The sequence below is a fragment of the Bactrocera oleae genome, chromosome 5 (assembly GCF_042242935.1).
Source record: "Bactrocera oleae isolate idBacOlea1 chromosome 5, idBacOlea1, whole genome shotgun sequence".
In the NCBI taxonomy this organism is placed as follows: domain Eukaryota; kingdom Metazoa; phylum Arthropoda; class Insecta; order Diptera; family Tephritidae; genus Bactrocera; species Bactrocera oleae.
In genome coordinates, this window is record NC_091539.1 from 59,541,490 (window position 1) to 59,566,371 (window position 24,882).

The 24,882-nt window shown below is 34.7% G+C and overlaps 5 protein-coding genes and 3 long non-coding RNA genes across 9 annotated transcripts in view; 5 read left to right on the plus strand and 3 right to left on the minus strand.

The window, feature by feature from the left end:
* The window catches only part of LOC138857564 (uncharacterized), a 50,437-nt gene that overhangs the window by 23,345 nt on the left and 2,210 nt on the right, over positions 1-24,882 (plus strand). The window contains exons 3-4 of one of the 2 annotated variants that reach the window (XR_011396686.1): positions 18,761-18,964; positions 19,056-19,178. The exons of the other annotated variant lie outside the window; for it this stretch is intronic. This is a non-coding gene — a long non-coding RNA (uncharacterized lncRNA). Of the gene's footprint in view, positions 1-18,760; positions 18,965-19,055; positions 19,179-24,882 lie in introns of those variants that run through there. 2 annotated transcript variants of the gene reach the window in all.
* LOC118683451 (uncharacterized) lies at positions 1,410-2,186 on the minus strand. The gene is made up of 2 exons (XR_004979260.2): positions 1,824-2,186; positions 1,410-1,715 (listed from the first exon to the last, which is right to left on the minus strand). It is a non-coding gene; the product is annotated as an uncharacterized lncRNA (long non-coding RNA).
* On the minus strand, positions 6,325-8,700 carry LOC138857565 (uncharacterized). The gene is made up of 2 exons (XR_011396688.1): positions 8,575-8,700; positions 6,325-6,527 (listed from the first exon to the last, which is right to left on the minus strand). It is a non-coding gene; the product is annotated as an uncharacterized lncRNA (long non-coding RNA).
* LOC106625972 (uncharacterized oxidoreductase TM_0325) lies at positions 6,879-7,781 on the plus strand. The gene has a single exon (XM_014245788.3). It carries the CDS (start codon positions 6,932-6,934, stop codon positions 7,697-7,699), a length of 768 nt encoding a protein of 255 aa, XP_014101263.2. The 5' UTR covers positions 6,879-6,931; the 3' UTR covers positions 7,700-7,781.
* On the plus strand, positions 9,307-10,204 carry LOC106626054 (3-oxoacyl-[acyl-carrier-protein] reductase FabG-like). Its single transcript, XM_014245859.3, has one exon. It carries the CDS (start codon positions 9,351-9,353, stop codon positions 10,116-10,118), a length of 768 nt encoding a protein of 255 aa, XP_014101334.2. The 5' UTR covers positions 9,307-9,350; the 3' UTR covers positions 10,119-10,204.
* On the plus strand, positions 11,215-12,113 carry LOC106626021 (uncharacterized oxidoreductase TM_0325-like). The gene has a single exon (XM_014245832.3). The coding sequence runs from the start codon at positions 11,267-11,269 to the stop codon at positions 12,032-12,034; it is 768 nt and encodes a 255-aa protein (XP_014101307.2). The 5' UTR covers positions 11,215-11,266; the 3' UTR covers positions 12,035-12,113.
* LOC106625338 (uncharacterized) lies at positions 18,775-19,669 on the minus strand. Its single transcript, XM_014245167.3, has 3 exons — positions 19,588-19,669; positions 19,048-19,521; positions 18,775-18,981 (listed from the first exon to the last, which is right to left on the minus strand). The coding sequence occupies exons 1-3, from the start codon at positions 19,630-19,632 to the stop codon at positions 18,775-18,777; spliced, it is 726 nt and encodes a 241-aa protein (XP_014100642.2). The 5' UTR covers positions 19,633-19,669.
* On the plus strand, positions 23,108-24,224 carry LOC106625563 (uncharacterized oxidoreductase TM_0325-like). Its single transcript, XM_014245396.3, has 2 exons — positions 23,108-23,931; positions 24,012-24,224. The coding sequence occupies exon 1, from the start codon at positions 23,136-23,138 to the stop codon at positions 23,901-23,903; it is 768 nt and encodes a 255-aa protein (XP_014100871.2). The 5' UTR covers positions 23,108-23,135; the 3' UTR covers positions 23,904-23,931; positions 24,012-24,224.

Below are 24,882 nucleotides of genomic sequence, written 5' to 3' on the forward strand. Positions count from 1 at the left end.
CTAATCTAGTAACATTCACGTTAAAAAAAATTTCTAAAAAGTATCGGTTGTTTGTAAAACCAAAAACTAGTCGAGATAAATATAGAGTTATATATTATATAATTAATGATCAGGATGTCAAAGCGAGTTGAATTTCGTGTGAGTGTCTGTCTGTCCGTCCTTCTGTACTTTCTTGCAAACAGAAACTTGAGTAAAAAGGCTATAGTGGTCCGATATCGCCAGTTCATAGAGGGAAAAGCACGTGCGCAAAATTTCAGATCGATATCTGCTAGTTCGTGTATATATAGACACGGACAGACAGACGGAACTGGCTAAATCGACGCTGCTCGTTATGCTGATCATTCATACAAGTATATTAGGGTGGAGCGAAATAAAATTTGTAGATTATTAAAAATTTTTTTTTTTTTCATTTAGAGGCGACCCACTCAGTTTTAAAGTAAAAAACTTATTATACCCTGTTCAGGGTATAAAAACAATAATTTTATACATAGAATTGCGAGAGGAAATTTTGAAATATTTTTTATTAAATTTAATGTAAATATTATATTTAAGCTTAATTTTAGTCTTCATATTGGTACTACGGTTTTAAAAGCAAAAAGTATTCTCAGTTATGTTAAACGTTGGTTTAAAGAATTTAGAGTTCCGTAAGTTACTAAAACTCCATTTACAACTTTGGTTAGGCCTATATTGGAACATGGTTCTGTGGTATGGAACCCTAGCTACCAAATTCATTCTGATAAGTTAGATTCTGTTTAAAAATAAGTTTTACTTTTCGTCTTGGGGCATTTCCGATGGGATTCTAGGTTAAGTCTACCTCTATACACTAGTCGTTTTAAACTTATAAATCTACATACACTTTCTAGTCGTAGGGAAATGCTTGGTATAATATGCTTAGTGAAAATCTTGAAGGGAACCGTTTGCAGTTCTTTTCTCTTGTCTGAAAATAAATTTAATATTCCGGTTCGCTTTTCGAGACAGTTTAAACACTCACTGTTAAAATCTTGTAGATCAAATTTTGAACTGAACGAATCATTCCGCCGCATATGTCATAATTTTAATACTCATTCCTGCACATTTAATTTATCTTATCTGCTTTCTCCTAATAAATAAAATCGTAAGTTTTTATTTTAACGTAATTTTAAATCTAAGCTTTTGATATTTAAATTTCTGTAGCTGAGCAGTTTTAGATCTCGACGCTAAAAAACTATCTTGGCTTTATGACTCGGTTAATTCCGCACGTATGCGAAATGCGCCGCTCGCGTTGGTTGCCCGGTAGGAGAGTAATCGTTGGGTTATTATCATATATCAAGCAAACCTTTAGGTGAAGTTATATATCTCAGGAACTACTCGACCAATTTCTTTCAAACAAAGAGATAAATATAAATATAAATATAAATAAATCACATATATGATAATTTTATTTCATTATTTTATTTTATATTGTATAAGTCAAGAGCCAATGACATTATAGAAATTACATTTTATACAAATAATGTTCCTAAGTTATGCCATCTCACATCTAAAAATTGTCGAAACCGGATCATAACTTTTCAAGCTCCGTAATACCAAATATGTGGACCACAGTGCTATTGGCTAACTTCATACTGTATTTACCGTTGTGTATGAGATATTTAATTGAAATACGGAGATGGTACTGTTCCCTCTGTGTGTCTTTGTGGTAGTAACGGATAAAATTGGGTCAATACTTCCCCTAGCTGCCATATAAATATTCCATTTTCAAATATTCGTTTGAATTTATACCGCATATCATATATCAGTCGATATATAAGATACCATAACAGGGTATCAGGGCTTCTACTCACATATGTCAAATTTTTATAGCTTGAAACTATTTCCACTGCAGCAGGAAACTTCCATTGTCGATGTGATGACATAGAAACTGGAAATCCGTCTAGCAAGTATAGTACTAACAATTTAATTTTTATTGCTTCACTTGCGCTAACAGCAGAAATGACATCAACTTCCAATGGTATGAGAGTTATACATATTTTTATTTCTGCCTAACAGCCTGAATCTTTCCCAGCGAATAAAAAGTACAAATCGATAGCGTAAACTGCAAAATCGTTTAATGAGAAGTTGCTGTTTTTAATTAGGCAATTATATGCATATGTATATAAAGTGATACTAAATGTAATATGTGTAACATGTACCTATGCTCGTGTACCTGAACGATATACTGAATTAAAAATCTGAATGATCTCTGGTGAAATAAAAAAATTGAATTAATAACGTGAACGTATATTTCTTCTTTTTTTTTGTGAAAAATACATATTAATTTTTTGTTTCACAGTGCACACCGAACAACATCCCTCCGCTCCAACTTCCGCTCTTCCGATTCGAATTAGGTTTTGTCCATCTCAATTTCGTCCAATTTTTGTTTCAGAAAAAAAAGGTCAAACGGCAACCGTCGCTGTGAGTATATATTACTTACATATCAGCGTTGCCGTTTTGGACCAAAATTGGTAGTTTCATTTGCCTTTGCTAGTTTGGTTGGCAGGCATAAGGTTTGGTAGTCAATATTTTTTATCGGATATATTTAGATTGAAAGTTAATCTTAAGATTTGCTCGCTTAAAATTGCATACTTTCTTGTTTGCTATTCATGTTAACTAAATAATAGTCGTGAATGGGAACCACCTGCTCAATGTGTGGGAAATGAGAGATCTAACTATAGAAGTAAAGCTGCAAAGGGTCAATAATTTGATATATTCGCGCATTGCTTTAACTTCATACATTAAATGAAATAAAAGTTTTACTTTAAGTAATTGTTGTTTTTTATTTTTTTATTTTTTTGGTATAACAATAAAGTACCTAAAACCTCCGCGTCACAAGCGAACAAAATGATATCAACGTCAGGTAAATGAAAACATTAACTTTTGTGACATATCGATTAACAGCTTGAACTTCCCACAAAAGAAACCGCATACTCCATGCGTGTTTAGATCAAAAACTCTTCGAATTTAATACTTCGAATAAATATTTATTTAAGGAAAACTATTTTAAGAGCAACTGCCTTAAAAGTTGGTATGTATGGCACTTGTATGCAGCCGGTTTCTATTTATCTTATCAACACCCCAAAAACTATCTAATTAGTTGTGGTGAAATAGCAATCCATAATGTTTGGCCTTGAGTGTATATACAAGTTAATAGACACGTAAGCACTTTTGTTAATTCTCGAAATAGCATTAGTTTTTTAGTTTATAGTAAAAAAATCTTACCGAAATAAATAGAATAATGCTACGGGAATATATTTTAGTCATTTTTAAATAAATAATTTTATCGATTAGCAACATATGTGCCACTTAAGTCAATGATTAGGAGCGATTGTGACATAAATTTGATATAGATATACGTAAGAGAATACTCTTGGCAAAGGTTTCATTTTCTACCACCTGTTGTCTTAATTGGATCGATTCCTCCTAAAACTAAGATTACTCAAACAAAATTTGATTACTCACGATCTGATACAAAATATTACATAAACAAGTATTTCTATATAAATACGTATGTATATACATCTGTTCAAACATATCGGCGAAATAACTCACGCATACGCTTTGTCATTGTTCTGTATCTCTGAGAGCCATCTAACTTCCAGGTTTGAATAGAAAATTGAGCGTAGCGATGTTCACATACTGTAAATATTATGATGTATATACTTAAATACAATCCGAAAATGTGTAGTCATACATTGCAAACATACGTACGCACCAGTGTAAATAAACTATTTTATTACTTTTTAATTACTCAGAACAGGGTATATTAAGTTTGTCACGAAGTTTGTAACACCTAGTAGGAAACGTCGGAGACCATAGAAAATATATACTTATATAAATGGTCGTCGTGATGAGCTAAGTTGATTTAGCCATGTCCGTCCGTCTGCCCGTCTGTAAAACACGAACTAGTACTTCAGTTTTTGGGATACCTATCTGAAATTTTGCACACATTCTTTTATCCAAAAGAAGCTGCTGATTTGTCGGTATCGCCGATATCGGACCATTATAGTCACTGCGTTATTATTTCTGGTTAGAGCGCAAATGAATTGTGAGTACTCCCATTATAAAATCTTAACTTTTTCAGTGTATGCTTTACTTTTCATTTGGGACCCCAATTTGTATTTCTGGGATCCAAAGAAATGGTTTGCTCTTTTATTAGTTATCATTCCTAGATCTGAATTTTAGATTGTCTTCAGTGAAGAATCTTTTTCTATTATTTTGAACAATATTTCTGTCAGCCTCCTCATTCTTAACTATAGCTCAGTAAGTGTCGCTAAGTTTTACGTTATTTTTTCCAATTTTTTTCACTTCTTCGAGAGTTCTTGAAATAGGCAGAGAATAAGTATCATAACTTAAGTCTCTTTGTTATTTACTCATTATCAAGTTTACACAATTAGACCAGCAGTTTTATTCTCCGAAGTAACTGAGGACACTGCATAAATGAGTTAAATAGAAGTAAATTTCCTCTGAGTTTTATCGATCAGTTTGTATGGCAGGACTAGTCAAAAATATGTTTTTTGAAAATTTATTTCCAAGATTAATTTTATGTACTTAGTTGAATCGCCAATGTGACGAAATTTGAATTGACAACGTTCATTTTATTTTGGAGAGTTAGAAATTGTTAGGTAAATTTCAAGTGCATTGTTTGATAGTTAAATTGTTTACCATTTTTCTCCAAGGTTAATTAGTTGGTTGAATCGACATCAACAGCACTTCAATTTGAGAGATAATTTCACCGCATGTTCTGACGATATCCCATTACTTCCTTTGTCATTGGTGAGTTTATTTTTTTCTGTACTTTCAATTTGTAAACAAAATTGTAAACATAATTTGTATGTTCCATAGGCGATATTTATTGCTAATCAGTCATTCATTACTTAATTAAAATTTTTTTTGGTTGGTCGACTTTACATAGCAACCAGTAGAGTTAAGTCATATGACGGGCTTAAAATTTAAGTCAGTAATTTTGGTGGACAAGGTCATTTGGCTAATGATGAAAGGGTGTGTATGAAAAATATTGTTTATAAATAAGTTGAAGTTTTGAGAAGTTTGCAATATAAAATATAGAATTATTATTATACATTATTATCATTTAAGATTTAGTTCGGTTTAAATGTTTTTCAATATTTTAATTTTTTCATTCGTTCATTTCCTAATTTCTTCGTTTTATTTATTGCTTTCACTGCAAACACGCGATTTGATTTCGATAAATTGCGTCAGAATGTGAATTTCTACAGAAGAGGGCGCTGTTCTACGAAATAGCTGATTCCCATGCCGATGTTGCATTTGTTTTTGAATTCTTCTCAATTATGTTTAAAGTCTCCACCTGTTCGATTAGTCCTGGCGCCTTTAATATTTGAGCAAATAGACGGGGGGTTTTCTCTTTGCCTTGATCTAGCTAAAATGTAATAATAAGTAAACTTAAATATATATATTATTTGGTTACACCAGAGGGAGTCTTTTGTGGCACAGTTTCCGTATTAATATAAGCGATGAACATTGAGAATTAAAGCCCATAAGGTATCGTTATGAAATTAAGTAAGCATATTTTTGGTATAATAATGTGGCCTGATATTACCAATCCACACATTTCCATATACCTGACATAAGGATTTTAAAGTTCGGGCTTTGGAAATCAAGCAATTATACTATGATACTAACAAACTAAACTTTATTGCTTCGCTAACTTGGCGCTAACAGCATATCCTACATATTTCAGTGTGAAAGCGCTAGAAAATTAACATTTTCATAATAGCTGTGTATCTTAACTGCTAGCTATCATGGATAAGAAAATGCACAGTTATTCTCACAATTTTGTTTTTTAAAATCACTTCATATCAACACTTGAAAATCTATCAGTACAGTTTTTATTTTCACAATTCAAAACAATGAAAATAAACAAATTCAAAGTAAATACGTTAAATATCGCATGTATACACACAAGTATGTTTTATGCTTTAATGGCTGTTTCTATATACTTCAGTATATATTTTCTGCTAGCAGAAAAACTAGCAGCTCTCTCAGCTTTATACGCTTTCTACCTGTGCTTTCTTCAGCTCATTTCTGCTGGTTTTTTGTTTAAGAAACACTCTTAACTTCCAATGACATAAGAATTATACTTTAATCTCTGTCTTACGGCCTAACTCCTCTTTCCATGAATATATAGTATAAAACAGAAGACTACATTGTCAAATCGTTTAATGAGCAGCTACTTGTGGGAAAACATTCATCAGTTGATTTTAATTAGCCATTTAAGCAGTTTATGAACATGAGTTATTAGAGACAAAGTTTCATTTTTATTTTACAATATGTTAAAAAAGTATAACGGATCTTCATTTTACGTGCCCGAGCCTGGCAAAGATATGAATATAAATGTCCAAATACAGCTGCTGATTAAAATATTAATATGTATGGCATTTGTATAAACCCGCTTGATATTTATCTTATCACTGCCCCAAAATTATTGATTTGTTAGTCAGTGGCCGATCCATGGGGGTTTTTGGGGGTCAAATCTAAAAATGATAGTTCGGTAATAATAAAAGTTTGGAGAAAAAAGTATTACATGGGAAGTATCAATGACAATGTTTAAATTTTTTTATTTTACAAGATTCATCCACTGCACATCTTATTTTCACTTTCACGTTGCTCATAAGTACCAATAATAACAAGGATTTCTTTAACTTATTTAACCGTAATTTGAACTCAAATTGAGACGAATTTCGAAATAACATCAAAATTAAAAATATGTTGTAAATACATTTTTTACTGCAAAAGCCCCCGGAAAGGAATACTGTATCCGCCACTGTTATTAGTGGTGAAATAGAAAACCAAAATGTCTGTATTTGTTGGTATATAAATAACCGAATTAGACACAGCAGTTTAGTTGATTCTACGCCGTGAGTTCGAATAGTTCAAAATGAGTTTAGCTGGTAAAGTTGTTATTGTAACCGGAGCAAGTTCCGGTATCGGTGCCGTCACAGCTGAGGCCTTTGCCAAGCTGGGTTCCAAAGTAGTGATCACAGCACGTGATGAAGCAAATTTGAAGTCTACTGAGAAAGCCTGTAAAGCAGCTAACAGCAAAGCGGAAGTACTACTCATCACCGCTGATGTAACGACAGACGCTGAGAAGATTATCAAAACAACAATTGACAAGTTCGGAAAGTTGGATGTGTTGGTGAATAATGCCGGTGTGGGTGAAACGGGTTCAATCCTCGATATTGACGTCGATCAATTTGATCGGGTTTTCAATACAAATTTGCGTGCTATCTTTCTTCTAACTAAATTCGCCGCACCACATCTCATAAAGACCCAAGGTAATATCGTGAATGTCTCCAGTGTCGCAGGAATGCGTTCATTCCCTGGTCTTTCGGTCTATGGCACGTCCAAAGCAGCACTTGAACAATTCACCAGATGTATCGCTTTGGATTTGGCACCGCATAAAGTGCGTGTCAACGTTGTCAGTCCCGGCGTAACTGTTACAAATATACTTATGCGCTTAGGCATGTCGGCGGAAGACTATGCTAAATTTTTGGAGCAAGCGAAGTCTGTACATGCATTGGGTCGCGTCGGCCAACCCAAGGAAGTGGCCGATGCCATTATTTTCTTTGCAAGTGACAGTTCGAGCTTTGTAACGGGCGCAACTCTGCCGATCGATGGTGGCAGACACGCTATGTGCCCACGTTAATATTTCTTACAAATGTTATTTTACTATGTTTCAATATATACCCATATACCTACATATGTGAATAAAAAATGTTTCAAAATAATTATGCGACTTTTGATTTGTATTGCGGAAACAAATTTAGTAAGATTCATGTTAACAAAAATGCCTAAAAAACCGGTTGCGTTTTGAGTACTATTAGCAATTGAATCTAACGGTTGCTTTTAACACCTGAAACTAATCGAGATAGATATAGAGTTATATACGAGAATATGTCAATGATCAGGATGACAAGGCGAGTTGAATTTTGATTGACTGTCTGTCTGTCAGACCGTCTGTACTTTCATGCAAACTGAAACTTGAGTAAAAATTAAGAAATCTTGACGTACAAGTACTTTGTACAAGTACTTTGATACCATAAGAAGTAGAAATTTTAGATTAATCGGAATCGCATCACTGCCACGCAAAAAAATATATAAACAAAAAACCTTTCCCTTCTATTGCACCGAAGCTTTGGTACCCTTCACAAATAATAAAAAGTTTTCGTTACAAAGACTTGATTTTGATCGTTCAGTTTGTATGGCAGCTCTATGCTATAGCTATCCGTGCTAAGAAATTTCTTCGGAACTTGTACCGTTGCCTTATTCAGGGTATAGTAATAATAATTTTGTTCATCAAACTGCGGGAGGAAAAATAAAACGGACTACAACCACGCCTACTTTCCATAACAAATTATAAATATAAATTTCATCTGATTCTTTCAGTTTACAGTAGGTATGTAGGTTGAGAGCCAATCGTGGTATCGAAATAAAATATTACACAAATAGTATTCTTTAACTGAATGACATCGGTTAAAACCTTGATTTATCCTAAGTAAATTTAGCAGGGCGTCTACTCACAATTGTTAAATGTTTATAGCGCGAAACTACTACCACAGCAGCAGGAAACTTCCATTGTCGATGTGATGGCATAGAACACTGGAAATCCGTCTAGCAAGTATACTATTATACTAACAATCTAATCTGTATTGCTTCACTGGCGCTAACAGCAAAAATTAAGAGATATCCAACATATTCCAGTGTGAGAGTAAAAAAATTTGCCGCTGTGAGTATATACATACATACATACGTTCACGATTTTGAGAGAAGTTTTTCACTATATCTCTCTCTTTACCTTTGCAAGTTGATTGCGATTTTCCATCAGATGACTTCTACATTAAAGAAACTTCTCAATTAAACGCTTGGAGTACAGTTTACATCAAAAACTCTTCGAATTTTTTACTTCGTATAAATATTTATTTAAAGAAAACCATTTCAAGTGCAACTGATTAAGAATTTGATATGTTTGGCACTTGTATGCACCCACTTTCTGTTTATGCTATCAACGCCCCAAAAATTATTGATTTATAGTGGTGAAATAGCAAGCCATAATGTCCTATATGTACTATATAAATAGCTGAAATTGACACAATCTACAATGAACACTTGATTATAAACTTCAAAAGCAGCTGACACTTTTATCCACCCGCTCATTTTTTTTATCTTATCACTGCCCCAAAAACTATTGAATTATTAGTGTGAAATAGTAAACCAAAATGTCTGTATTTGGTATATAAATAACCTAATTAGACACAGCAGCTCAGTTAATTCAGCGCCGTGAGTTAGAATAGTTCAAAATGAGTCTAGTTGGTAAAGTTGTAATTGTAACCGGATCAAGTTCCGGCATCGGTGCCGCCACAGCTGAGGCCTTTGCCAAGCAGGGTTCCAAAGTAGTGATCACAGGACGAAATGAAGCAAATCTGAAAGCTACTGAGAAAGCCTGTAAAGCAGCGAACAGCAAAGTGGAACTATTATTAATTACCGCTGATGTAACGACAGACGCTGAGAAGATTATCAAAACAACAATTGACAAGTTCGGACAGTTGGATGTGTTGGTGAATAATGCCGGTTATGGTGAAGTGGGTTCAATTCTGGATATTGATGTCGATCAATTTGATCGCGTTTTAAATACAAATTTGCGTTCAGTCTTCCTGCTGACTAAATACGCCGCACCATATCTCGTGAAGACCCAAGGTAATATCGTGAATGTCTCCAGTGTCGGCGGATTGCGCTCATTTCCAGGTGTTTCGGTCTACTGCACCTCCAAAGCGGCACTGGATCAATTCAGCAGATGTATCGCCTTGGATTTGGCGCCGAAAAATGTACGTGTGAATGTCGTAAATCCAGGTTTGATTGTCACATCATTCCATAAGCGTCTTGGCATGTCGCCGGAAGAGTATGCTAAACATTTGGAGCATTCGAAGTCTACACATGCATTGGGTCGCGTCGGCCAAGCGAAGGAAGTGGCCGATGCCATTATTTTCCTTGCAAGTGACAGTTCGAGCTTTATAACGGGCGCAACTCTGCCGATCGATGGTGGCAAACACGCCATGTGCCCGCGTTAATATTTCCTTCAAATGTAATTTGGTACTTTTAAGCATATATGTATATATAAATTTAAAAAAATTAAACGTTCATGTTAAAAAAAAAATTATAAAAGCCGATTATGTTGTGAGTACTGTTAGCACTGGAGACCCTTTTCTGTCTCGCTTTGGTTCTGATAGAAAATATAAACAACTATTTCTATATAAATATCGAGTTTTCAAATAGAGATGATATGACTTCTAAGTGTCGTTTCGGCCATTTTTAATATGTTTTTCATTGTATTGTAATGTTTACAATTTCATCATGGAAAGATATACTCAAGAGCAATGTTTAGAAATTATTAAATTTTATTAATTATTATATTATTAATGCCAATGTATAGTCGTAATAATCGTCCACCTGTGCTCGCTATTCATCGAATTGTTGAAGATTCTGGTGCGAAGAAAATCAACAAATTATTCATGAGCAACCATTGTATTCACCTAAATTGACAGATTGATGTGGTTTTTAGTCTGGTGGAATCATCGCTTCGTACTTTTTTTTTCAAGTGAAGCTGGGAGCACCGTTACTTTCAATGTAAGAAGCTGTGATTTAACACCATTAGACTACTTCTTGTGGGGTTATTTGAAGTCATTGGTCTTTAGCAATAAATCAGACTCTCTTTAAGTTTAAGAAGTCAATATTGAACGTGCTATTTATGACATACGACTTGATTTAGTGGTAAAAGTACTCGAAAGCGGGGTTGATCGAATTCGTTGAAAAAAAATAAATAACGTCATTCTTATTGCAAAACCCTTTATATACTTCAGTCCAAACCAATCGGCTATGCCAAAGCGTATGCGTTTGCTCTCTATCTCTGAGAGCTATTTAGCTTCTATTTGGGAATAAAAAACTGAGCGTAGCGATGTAAATATTGTGCTGCAGATACAGTGCGAAAATAGGTAATATAATGCATATGAACATTTTTTTTTAAATGAAATATTGCAATATTGTAGTTTTGTTTATACTAAAGTACTCAATACTATCTAATCATATACGTAATAATCCAATTAAATATTGAGTTATTAGTAGAGAGAGAGTCTAACATTTCTCTTGGCGAAGTAGCATAAATATTAGCATTACCCACGTAATTTAATTAAAATAGTGCCGTGAGTTCGAATAGATCGTCATGAGTTTAGTCGGCAAAGTTGTAATTGTGACGGGTGCAAGTTCAGGCATCGGTGCCTCAACAGCTGAAGCCTTCGCCAAACTGGGTTCCAAAGTAGTGCTCGTAGGACGAAATGAAGCAAATTTAAAAGCTACCGTAGCTGCCTGTAAATCCGCCAACAGCAAAGCCGAACTTTTACCAATTATCGCCGATGTCACAGTGGATGCGGAACGTATTATAAATTCAACAATTGAGAGATTCAGACAATTGGATGTGTTGGTGAATAATGCGGGTATTTTCGAAGTAGGCAACATATTAGATATTGATGTCGATCAATTTGATCGCATTTTCAATACAAATGTACGAGCGGTCTTCCTTCTAACTAAATACGCCGCACCACATTTGATAAAGACCCAAGGTAATATCGTGAATGTCTCCAGCATTACAGGACTGCGTTCATTCACAGGTGTTTCCACTTATTGCACCTCCAAAGCAGCACTGGATCAATTTACCAGATGTATCGCTTTGGATTTGGCGCCGAAAAATGTTCGTGTGAATGCCGTAAATCCTGGTGTGATTGTGACAGATATTCATAGACGTCGTGGTTTATCGCCAGAGGAAGTCATTGAATATTTCGAACGTTGTAAAGAGACACATGCACTTGGACGTGTTGGCGAACCAAACGAAGTGGCCGATGCTATTGTTTTCCTTGCCAGTGGCAATTCCAGCTTTATAACGGGAGCAACTCTGCCCGTCGACGGTGGCAAACATGCAATGTGTCCTCGTTAATTGTTTATTGAAATGTTTTATATACATATGTTATACCAGTAAAAAAAATATTAAAATTTAGTCTCAGTGTATACATCGATTTTCTGACTCTCTTTTTTACCGAACTCGTTTAATCTAACATCTAACAAGGAAATACGAAGGGACTGTGCCACTCGCGCTCGGGTGGCACGCTTTGTGTTATTGTTCGTAACAGTTCGATGCTATGCAATTTGACATTCTGTTTTCACTCTCGCAACATGTTGCTACAGAGTATAATAGCATGGCATCGCCCACTTTTAGGTGAAAACCCATATCTTGAGATCTGCTTAACCGATTTCACCCAAATTCGGTGCATAACATTCTTCTCATAATTCTATGTTATATTGCGAAAATGAGTAAAATCGGGTTACAACCTTGCCTATTTCCCATATAACACTATTTTAAATTCCTTCTGATTCTTTCACTTTTACTATGCAACTCAAGCAACAATGATTGTATCGGCGTAAAAGTTTGCGTGAATAATTCGTTTAAAGTATGCCAACTTGTGACCAAAAATTGTCTAAACTGAACCAAAACTGTTAAAGCCCCTAGGTACTGAATATGTGGACCCCAGTGCCTATAGTTGACTTTTTACCGTAAAAATCGATCAATGCGAAGGATATATATTTCATATAAAAAAATAAATAAATGAAACCTTCGATAATAATATGTTTTTGTGTCAAAATTGGGTTGAATCGGATCAATACTTCCTTTAATATAAAATTTTGCCAACCCCTAAAATACTTTTCCGGGCTTTGATCCTTGCAAGTTGCGAGAGTATAAAATGTTCGGTTGCATCCGAACTTAGAACTTCCTTGCTTGTTTATTTTAAAATTCTTTTCGCGGTTGCGCTACGCTCGTTTTGAAATTAATAATTACAATATGTTGGGAATTTTGCATTATTATATTTTTTTTGTACGTAATATGTAAATATCCATAATAAAATAGAAATATTTTAGAAAAAGGTGAATAAGTGAGACTGAAATACCTGATCTAACAAGCTCACCAGCCTTACAGTTTCCTCCAACACCGCTATGGCCAGACATCCAAACCAATCTACTCATGTATACCTAATGTAATAAATGTAATACCTAACCTAAACCGGTACTCTTTAGGAATTGAATAATAAACTAGAAATACAATCATTTCATATTTGGTCAGGGCCTATCTTTTTCTTTCCACACCTCTTGATTTACGAAAACAAAATATGATTAATGTTTAGGTATGTATGTATGTGTGTTACGTGAGGCCTACGCTGTTATTGCATAACAAACACTATAAGATAAGATAACCCCAAATGGCGAACAAATCTGTCCGTACGTGAGTACAATATACAAATTTCAAGTGGCCACTTATTTATAAATATAGAATTGAAAAACAAAGTATCATCAGCATTAATGAATATAGGAAATCTACAAATTGAAGAGTGCTATGACTGTACATATTTCTATAAAATTCTCATCAATTACGTTTTGTTGTGAAATTTCCGCATAGTTATATGGTTCTACTTAGATTGGAAAGTCCTTACGCTAACAATTGGGTTACCTTTGTCCGATGCCAAAAATGTATAGTTTTAACACGTTTGAGGCAGTTAATGAAAAAAACTACCAAGGAGTCCCAAAAAAACTTGCTAAAACCCTTTTGTGGCCAACTGTTGTGTTTTCGGTAGCAGAGGTAGAGTTGCTTTGACAACAATAACTTGAGAACTAATACTCAATATGATACTTTCTCATCGAAAATCAAACCTAGTTAATCTATAAAATATGATATACACACCACGCCTAATACGCAGTTGGTGCGAGAGGTTTTGACCAGTAGTTTTAAGGATTCTTGATAAGTTTCATTGACCTAGAACATAGTATGGCAATCAATAAACAATATTACTGTGCTTTATTGCATCGATTCAACGTCGTTCGATTCGATGTCGAACTCACAGAGTGTTCTGATCACGTACTAAACTATTATGGAAGTTTCATTTTGGTTTAAAATCCGTATTTTTTGGATTTGACATATTCGAATTAGTAAAACTCAAGCAGTACCCCTCGTATATACATTCATTTGTCTACTGTCAAATTGTTCTTCGTTTATTTAATTGATTGCTGGGTTAATTGAAAAACAAAGCTGTAAAGAGTACCGAAATAGTAATATGAGAAGACAAGCTAAGTTGTGCTCAAAGTTTATGAATATACTCTTAGCAACTTCGATTACATGTGACTAATGTGCTCTCTCCGCTCAGTTTGCGTGTGTGCCCTAAAAAAATAACTCTCGAAATCACGCAAAGACTAATTATGATTTAAGGGTCTCTGATATAAAAAAATGACTAGACAAAAAGTTTGTTTTGGGTATATTTAAAACGTAATAAATGCGCTATATATGTATGTGTATAGTAGATTATACCGGTACTGTATATACTATACAAGTACATACGTGTAGTGACATAATTGTAGGATATGTAGATAAGCTATATCTAAATATGTTAAGAGTGCAAGACCAGATAGCAATTATCATATATAGTACATATATATTACTTAGGTATATTTCGAGCTTATTTACATAAATAATTAATCACAATTACAACTCTTATAATATATAATTAAGGAACTTTTATTTGTGTTATACATATACATACATATCTATATGCAGCGATAAAGACACTTTGATAGTAAGTAATTATAATCATATATGTGTGTAGTATAAATATTTTCATTGTCATCATATATATATATATATATATATATATATATTATCATAGCAGTACTCATATTTTTGTATACTCCTCATTTTTATTAGCGATAAAAATAAGGGGTATGATTGCTGAATTTTATAGCTCGATAATTTATCGATTGAACAAAAAACGATAGCACAGATTCAAAAGCAATAAAAATTTCGTTTATTTTATTACTTCCCATAAATTGCAGGTGCTCTAATATAAACACCAATGTATTCAACAGACGAAATTCGTATCGTTTTAAATAAACCAATGTTTCTTTTTATTTTGAAAAAATTGCATTTCATAATTCAACATAGATACCAATGTACCAATTATAGAGATATTGCAACTTGACTATAACCTTTTTGTAATCGTAGAAGCTCGAAATTTGCCTCAAAGAAACTGGTGTAACCGTAACTGTCAATGGGCACAGTTATTTAAAGATGTTGAAAGAGTTTTTTTTTTTTTTGGTATCTAGAACTGCATCGAAGACGTATACCTTTCAAGAGCGTTTAGTTCAAGCAAGATGAAGCAACTGCACTTATAGCCGGACCGGTTATTGCGGAACTCCAATGAAATTTTGAAAGCAAATTAATATTTAGAAACTCAACTTTCCACTGACCCCCCGACCTGACTGCACTAGACTTTTTTATGGAGTTATTCAAACAAGAGATCTACAAAACAAAACGTAGAAATCTGACTGAATTAAAGCAGTCCATTAAATCTATAATTGAGGCAATCCCGACATAAACCCATCAGGCCGCAATGAATAATTTTCTAATTAGGTGTCACATATGCGTGGCTGAGCATGAAGTTCATGTACGGTCCATAATTTTCAAAAATAATTAATTATATAAAATAAAATAAAATTTGCTATACGATAAAAAAAGTTATTGCGTTTTGGTTTTGTAGCAGGGGAGCAAGACCAGGTAGCAATTATCATATATGGTAGATATATTTTACTTAGGTATGTTTCGAGCTTATTTACATTAATTACTATACACAAATCGAACACTCATCACATATAATTAAGGAGCTTTTATTTGAATTAAACATATACATATGCAGCGATAAAGACACTTCGATTGTAAGTAATTATAATCATATACATATGTATGTGTGTAGTATAAATATTTTCACTATCAAAAAATAAAGCAAACCCATTAGCAATCATGTCATTTATCATAGCAGTACTCATATTTAAGTATACTCCTAATTATGATTAGCGATAATGGTAAAAAATAAGGGGTATGATTGCAAAATTGTATAGCTCTATAATTTATCGATTGAACAAAAAACGATAGCACAGATTCAAAAGCAATCCAAATTAAATTTTTTTTATTACTTCTCGTAGATTGCAGCTCATCTATTACAAACATCAATATATTTACATCAGTTTCTAAAATTCAAATCACTTGCGAAATCGGCTGCGCTCAATTTTCGACTTATGGAGCTCCTCGTTCTGACGCAAGAAATATGGATTTTCCAAGAGGAAAAGTTGACTCTGCATGAAAGTTAATTATGGTTGGATTGATTCCGCCTATACCTCCTTGCGACTGAGAACAAGTTTTTTTGCCACCTCTGTCGACAATGTGAAAATGGGTGAAATCGGGTGAAAATAAATAAATGAAACTCTCGATAATAGTATGTTTTGTGTCAAAAATGGGTTGAATCGGATCAATACTTCCTTTAATATAAAATTTTGCCAACACCTAAAGTACTTTCCCGGGCTTTGATCCTTGCAAGTTGCGTGTGTATAAAATGTTCGGTTACACCCGAACTTAGAACTTCCTTACTTGTTAAAAAGTGTTGTTGTAATAATTACATTAACGAATAAAATCTATTTTTAAACTATGAACATTTAATCAATACTCTGGCATGAATCTATCGAATACGAGTATCAACTATCGCACAGAAGTTAATAATTTACATATGCACATACATACATAAATGCTGGTGTCAGATGTGTATATTTCGTGCATATAATCAATATATTAATATATGTTAATATAATCAGCTTAATTTTTAAATAGCCATAATTAAAGTGTAATTAAATGTTTACTTTTGTACAAAACCATGCATGTGCTCACAGTATATATGATTTGTTATAAATCTGTCAGCATAAATATAACATTTTGTTCGATTGAAACCACACGTGAAATCTCATACAAATGTTATAATGAACAAATTTCGAACATTTTTACATATGGGGTGACAGGTTTCACAACATGAAGCGACTATTTGTGTAAACTTTTATACTCACATCTTTATTGTAGCTTGAACTAACTTTTATAAAGATGTTGGTTCTTTAAAAGCGGTTTGCTTTTTCAAAATTTTAACGTTTATTTAAGAAAAGAAAAAAGTATTATATAACGCATTGCCCATCTGAAGCTATACCATTTTCCCATCTTTATGGAAATTCATGGTTTCTATCATTAAAGGACTGCGGCGGTTTGGCAACCAACAATGAATCAAGCCAAGTTTTGAAACCCTGTTCTGATATGAACGCCTGTGAGGGCGTTCTACATCGACCGGAACAAATGGTAGTCAAAAATGGCAAGGTTTAGGCTTCCCAGCCGTGTCACATATCTGAAGATTAGTTGGTGCACTAGCTGAAATCCCAGCGGAAAAATCCTTAGCTTCTAAAGTCACTTTACGTTTTTCGTGCTTTAACCGATCAATGGGAGGCCTTTCAATTTTAAAGTTGCAACCGAACTACTAATGAATATTATGAGACGGTTTTTGTGGAAAAACGCTATGAACTCTGTTGTTGCTTGCTAAGGGTTGACGGTTAATAAAAACAATTTTTTTTTGTCAAAATCTAGGAATGAACCTAAAACTACAACACCCGGTCGATACACTGTGACCGTTTAAAACCCTGAAAGTTTTTAGGTTCCGCTTTTCATTTAACCACTTCAGTGGATCTGTAATATAACATTGAAAGAGTAAACGGCAAAATTGGATTAGAATTGTCAGGCGTACTATATTAATTTCCTTACACCTCTTAGAAACAGCTAATAAAATTATTGCCACGTAACATATATAATGAAATTGTAACTCCAAGTTGATATGTCTCTCTCCGATGCCCCTCCAGATGCCGTTCATGTCCATGGGCTTGATAAATGCCATTATCTATCAGTCTTATCACCACTTGAGAATGATTTACGCGCCTTCTCCAACGCCTCAAGTTATGCCATCTCATAGTAAAACTTTTTTAAATTTTTTGTACAATAAAATTATGATGCTATGTTTTGAAGGTCTATTACTTAGATTCAATGCATGGTCTTGAAAACAGTCTTGATTGGAGTAGAGATATTAGTAAAATAATCCATATCGGTTTTAATACCGGCAAGTTGGGGCATACCAATGCAGACACCACAGGTATAAATCTAAGGCTGGCCATAACGCGTTGTTCAATGATTTAAAAACAAAAAAAGGCTTGATCTAACATCAAATCAATTCAATCTAAAATAATAAAATATGCGTCCAGTATTTACAGCAAAAAAATGTAATGCGAAATTACTGGAAATGTACGTTGAATGAACAGGAAGAGTCAGTATGGTTCAAGACTGGAAGTTCAAGACAAGTGAAGATGAAAGATTTCAAATAACCGGCATTAAAAAAATAATCTCGACTGGTAAATAGAACCTCTAGTTTTTAAGCATCTTAGATCACAAGTACTAGTCATTTTTCGCAGTCAGCTTATTATTGTATAGCTCTGATTATAATTCATGACGAAATGGTTTCGGGCACGAAAAAAATTATAGGAACTGCAGAACAAGCTCTGGTCTCGTCGTAATATAATTGATGATTATTAAGAAGATAATAAAATCTACATATGTTTTCAAAATCAGCTGATTTACCGTTATTTCTTTGCAATCAGTTTTGCTTAAAAAGTAAAGTTTAACAAATAAATATATTCTTTGAATATATGGTATTTTCCTTACTATCTAAAATAAATACCCATACAAAATTAGTTATTAAAATATTCTTAACAGAAAATGTCAACCACCTATTCATTAATGGGAATGACTGTGGGTTGCCAAGGAGCTTCAGTTGACGTCATTGCCTCTCGGAAAATTTGATTTTCAAACGTTATTTGAGGAATATTTCGTACACAAGAGCTCTCTGTACGATTTCTAACAGTTTGAGCATCAGCCTGTATCGGTCTCAGCATCGTTACTGGAGCATATCGTGAAAAGGTTGGAGATATTGGAGACTAAATTGAAACAAAAACTGCAATAAGAAAAAAGTTTAATTATAACTGCTTTTCCTGTATTCTTACCCGCTCAGGCACCGGATATGGCACTGGCCTAGCAATGGGTACCGGCAATACGGGCGGATAGAATTTTCGCGCAATAAACGCGTGAATAATCGAAGCAATACTCAATGCGGCAGCTGTCTTGGCTGGCACAATAATCGGTGCTGGCGGTGGACCCACCGGTGCCGCAGGCGCTACAATAGGTGGATGAAATGGCGCTGACAGCGGCGGTGGTGGTGGTGCAAAAACTGGATTGTGATAGGGATAGGAAGGATAGCCGGGTGGGAAGGGATAGGCATGCGGCGCAGCATATGGCGGCGGAGCATAAGGACCATAAGGCAAGGCGAAGGGTGGTTGCGCGAACGGTGAACCCAAACCGAAAGGTGCAAATGGTACTGGTCCAAAGGGCGCAGGTAGATAGGGTCCATTAGAGTCTAGTCCATAAATGCTGCGCTTAAAACGTTTAACCGAACATAACGCATCATGGCAGAGCAGTAACTAAAAAATGAACAGTATTAGGGTGTGATTAAAAGAAAGTTCACGTTATAAATAAATGATCCTAACCGCACAAATGGAGAAAAGCAAAATATTGCGGCTGTTCAGCAGCATTTTACTACTTTGATTCACTTTCAACGTCTTTCGATTTTCAATTAAACTTCGAAACTAAATTGAAGCGTTGGTTTGTGTCAACTTTATACACTTTCTTCCGTCGAAGATCGGGTATTTTTTGCCAGTCAAGAAAGTTGCGGAATTTTGCAAGGTGGTATGATTTGACAGCCTCTACTGCAGACCGCTACTTATATACATATGTGTCTGTATGTATATAAGATTGTTTTTATTTAAATTGCTAATTAATTACTGAAAGCATATGGCAAGTACAAGTTTTTACAGTGAGTTGCAGTTATTTATAAGTTTTTTGTTGCAATATTATTTGATACTATATTAATGATATTAAAACAAGAAAAAAGTTTTCTGTGGTTGCACCGAAGCTGTAATACCTCTCAGAGGTGTATTTCTTATGGCAAATATGTGACAATTTTCTTTCGATAATGTATTAAATCAGTTTATAATAAATAGCATATATGACAATCTTTCTCCTTTTCGTTTCTCTATAACTCATATAGCATACTGTAGAACATAAAAGATATCTTAAGGGGTTACATCGGTTTCTCGGCTTCAAAAAACAAAAAAATTGATTGTCTTATTTAATTATATAACATCTCTAGAATATTGTCCTAAATTCTCAAGTTAATCCCACTAATAGTTTTGGAGGTTCAGCTTTGAAAAGTTGCGCGCTCGAGGTCAGCTATATAGTCACTTAAAACTTTAAACGCGTTTTTCACGAAACTGTGCTTTCAAAGTCGGTTGCCAAGATTTCTCACGAACTACTCAATCGATCTTAATTTTAAAAAGGTCTTTTTTTTATTCTATTACAACTATTGTAAAAACAAAAAATGTCGGTAAATGTTCACCAAAATTTGCATGTTTTTATAAAAACGTTCGCCAAAAACACAATTTTCACTGTATTTGTTTTTTCTGCGTCCAATACCAAGTTAATAGTCTTAGTTCAAACACGTATTTTTTTCTTTTTACTTTTAATGATCCTGTCAGAAGTTCTGCTGTCAACGCGAAAGGACTTTTTTTCCGAGGGACTGCCGGAAATGACGTCGTAATGTTCGAGTTTAGAATATTTTCCTTTGAAAATATCACAAAGTCTTTAACAATTATGTATCGTCAGAATAATAAATATGTTTAGTAAAATATTTCATTTTTTATATGAAAAAAAAAGTATTGAAAATAGGGCGTGTTTTGCTCGACGAAACCCATGTAACCACTTAATAAAAATACATAATAACACAGCGTTACGATTTTAAAACTCTCTTTTACCGATTAAATTTTATTTGCGCCTCCTCTTCAATAAATCTAGTATATATCATCACTTATAATATCAGCTTAGACAAAAAATTATCCCAATTTAGTTTTTACAACTGTTTCTAATTACGATCACTTATACCTGCCTCCAACTATATTAAATTTATACAGAATTTTCGATATTTTTCATACATCTTACTTAGATCTCCGAGAATATTCAATGTTCGGTTCGACAAAAGCGGAGACCTAATTATTACAATTTTTGCTGATATTTCGAAGCTGAACATAGATTATTAGAACATAGTAAATACTGTGCGTTCAAAACTCAATTAAATGTTATTCAAAAAGCTCTAAACTCTCATCTATCTACGGTCGTATTTCAAATCGAACTTTCTGTGATCAAAATGGTGAAATGATTTTTCGAAGTTGACTAAATCTGACTCGGACTACATTTAAACTGCGCGCGCAAATCAAATCGATAAACAATTTTTTTTAGATTCGTACAACATTTTTTTATGTTCGTGTAAAGTTTGTACTCCATATGTCAATTAGTGTGTGTTTGGCAGCTGTTTGTCTACTCTGTTAATGAAGGTAACTTCGAAAAAGTTAAGAAAAAAGAGCTTGAAAATCATCGTGTTAGCATTAGAGAGATGGCAACACTTTGGTTAATGTTTTGGGCATGAAGCGTGTCAATGCTAAACTCGTACCAATTGACCTTGCATCTTGAATCTTTTGCAAACACGACGTCGAATAGAGGTCGCAAAAGAGACACTTGACTCGACAACGTAGCTGTCGATCCTACATTCATCAAACGCACCATTTACTGACGACGAGAAGCGGGATTATGAAGATAATGGCGAAACTGTCCAGAAATCTAGCGAAAAAATGAGCCGAAACCGAAAAAACACGTCAAAATCTATCAAAAATTAAGGTGGTGTTTCATCATGAATTCATTCTACAGAGTCATATGGTCAATAACGAAGACTACTTAGCCGACTTGAGACATCTACAAACACGAAATATTGTACGAATCAGCTTTCAGCCACCATATTCGTGGTATAATTTTTTTCTGTTTTCGAAACTGAAAAATCCGCTTCGGGAACGTGTCATGAGTTCATTGAAGCCATTAAAAATCATTCGCTGAATATACTGAAAACCACCCCAGCCGAGGCTTATAAGAAGTCATCAGGTAGTAGAAGATGCAGCTACATCGAAAAAGTTGAAAACACGTCCTCTTAGAAAGACTAAACTAAAAACTAGATTTTTTGAACCGTTATTCCAACATCATGAATCAACTCATATTCACACAAAAGTCACAGATTTTATAGCTCACTTAAGTTTATTTGATTTGACAAAAGTGTTGCATTTGAGCGATAAAATTACGCAATTCCATCTACTGCACAAAGTAATCTATTTATACAGCAGATAGAATCCCAGCGAGAAAAAAACATCTTATTATTACATTCCTAAGACAATTTGTGTTGTGCTTGTCTTAAGCGTTAAATGGTGGCTCTCTCCACATTTAAATTCCCTCTGAGCTGGTGATGAATTTTTTGAGATGTTTTTTATGGCGGAAATGCTTTCGGCAGTCTTTTGTTGATTGCTGAGCTTTGGCGGTTAATAAATAAAATATGTTTCCGTCACAATACAGGAATGAGTCCAGAACTACGACACCCAATCGACGTACCGCGACCTCTTAATGCTCTAAATGTTTCCAGATAACGCTTTTCATTTAAACTCTTCGATGGATTTTCACTCTACCAGCTATTCGAACATTGTTCTAATCCTTAGAAACATTGAAAGCCTAAATCGTATAATTTAATTAGGACAGCCCACCGAAATCGCATTCTCAAGGGTTCCGTTCCTAACCTTACCCAATTTAAATTTGATATTGAGCTGACATTGTTGACAGTGGAAAACAAATTTCCTACGAGGTTTTTTATATACGTCATTCAGTGCCACACAACTCATAGAACAAGCAAATCATTGCTATAAAACATTTATAATGAAAGCGTTCTGTTTTCAAGACGTACCTTCAACTTGATACGCCGCTCTAATATGCACGCGCATCAGCCCTCCCGAATGTATTGCATGTCCACGGGCTCAATGAATGCCATTATCTGTCGACCTTATCAGCACTTGAGCGGAAAACCACTATAACTTATAAAAAAAATAACACGCCTTCACCACCAACGCACTTAAATAGTGCAAGCACGGATACGCTCTACACATTCATTTCAATGAGTTTTACCGGTAAAGTAGTGATTGTAACAGGTGCCAGTTCGGGCCTTGGTGCCGGCACTGCCGAGACATTCGCGAAACGCGGTGCTAAAGTTGCGCTCGTCGGACGCAATATCGTGAATTTGAAATCTACTGAAGCAGCCTGCAAGGCAGCCAATCCCAAAGCCGAGTTGCTGCTCATAGCTGCCGATGTTACCGTGGATGCGGAGCGCATCATCAAGACAACACTAGAGAAGTTCGGCAAATTGGATGTGTTAGTCAATAACGCGGGTATTTTGGCTTACGGCAGCATCTTAGACATAGGTGTAGAGCAATTCGACTCATTACTCAACACGAATTTGCGCTCCATCTTCCTGCTCACCAAACTGGCAGCGCCGCATCTCATCAAGACGCAAGGTAATATCGTGAATGTTTCGAGTGTCGCTGGTTTGCGTACCTTCCCCAATACATCAAGCTATTGTACCTCTAAGGCGGCGGTTGATCAGTTCACCAGATGCATCGCCTTGGATTTGGCAGCGAAGAAGGTGCGTGTGAATGCCGTAAATCCCGGTGTTGTGGTGACAGACATTCATGCACGCAGCGGCATGACGGAAGCAGACTATGCAGACTACATGCGACGTGCTAAGGAGACGCATGCGCTCGGACGTGTGGGCACGACTAAAGAGGTGGCTGACACCATTGCTTTTTTGGCCAGTGAAGAGGCTTCGTTCATCACCGGCGCCACTGTGCCCATCGATGGTGGCAAGCAGGCGATGTGTCCACGTTAAGTGTAGTAGTGTAATTGGAATACACGAAGTAAACAAATTTTTTTTTGTTAAATTTGTATAAAATAAAATTATAATGATTTGAATTCAAATCGGTAAATTTCACCACAGTTTGCCTTAGCGGACTTTTGCTGCATGTTTCCATGGTTCTTGGTAGCCAGCTCACCAGTGCAGAAACCATGAATACTAGATTCGCTTGGGCTCACATCTGTATTATTATTTTCTATTATACAACTCTAATACGAGCCATTACCTCGTTGGTCGCTGATTTCGTAACAAAAATAAACTGGAAATATCTTTAAAAGAGTTCAAGCAAAGGTAAAACACATGGACTTAATATTTCACGCATAAAACTGCTTTGTCTTAAATCGTTTTCAGTGCGGTGCCGGTTCAATTTCATAAGAATTTCAACTAAAAAGTCGAAACTTCGGTCTAAAGACTACATTACATATTTACCATATGTTGCTCTTGTCATGAAGTATTCTGTTATGAAAAGTGGACTTAACTGTTCCTAATATTTATATATGTTACTTACAACATGTTTCTTGTAATAAATGTTTGCTGAGATGTCAATAAATTTCATGCATCTTAAAATCTTACAATTTCAGTGAGTATTTACTGCTCGGTTTCACACAAACTTGAACCGTCTTTTATTTTTTGTAAATAATTTTTGATAACAAGGCGAACAACTTGAAAGGTATATTAATACATCTTCGATCAAAGCTATATTTATGTGATTTATACTAAATCCGTCCAATCTAATATAAAATTTCCTTCTTTACTTTAACTTCTTTTAAAGCAATTTTAGTCTAGTACAACTGATCAAATTTGAGCCGGACTAACAATTTCCTGTATTTTAATACAAATCTTTATTATCGCCTGCAAATTAGGCTGCTGAACCAATACAAGTATGCCAACGTCTGAACCTATTTTCCATACACTTGTTATGAGCCTCGGCTGGGATGGCAATCAGTGCCAACAG

Coding starts and splice junctions, on each gene's coding strand:
- LOC106625972 (XM_014245788.3), top strand. CDS start 6,932: ATGAGTTTAGCTGGTAAAGTTGTTATTGTAACCGGAGCAAGTTCCGGT.
- LOC106625563 (XM_014245396.3), top strand. CDS start 23,136: ATGAGTTTTACCGGTAAAGTAGTGATTGTAACAGGTGCCAGTTCGGGC.
- LOC106626021 (XM_014245832.3), top strand. CDS start 11,267: ATGAGTTTAGTCGGCAAAGTTGTAATTGTGACGGGTGCAAGTTCAGGC.
- LOC106625338 (XM_014245167.3), bottom strand. CDS start 19,632: ATGCTGCTGAACAGCCGCAATATTTTGCTTTTCTCCATTTGTGCG. Junction 19,522..19,587: donor TGCTTTTCTCCATTTGTGCG/GTTAGGATCATT, acceptor TTCATTTTTTAG/TTACTGCTCTGCCATGATGC. Junction 18,982..19,047: donor CATATCCGGTGCCTGAGCGG/GTAAGAATACAG, acceptor GTTTCAATTTAG/TCTCCAATATCTCCAACCTT.
- LOC106626054 (XM_014245859.3), top strand. CDS start 9,351: ATGAGTCTAGTTGGTAAAGTTGTAATTGTAACCGGATCAAGTTCCGGC.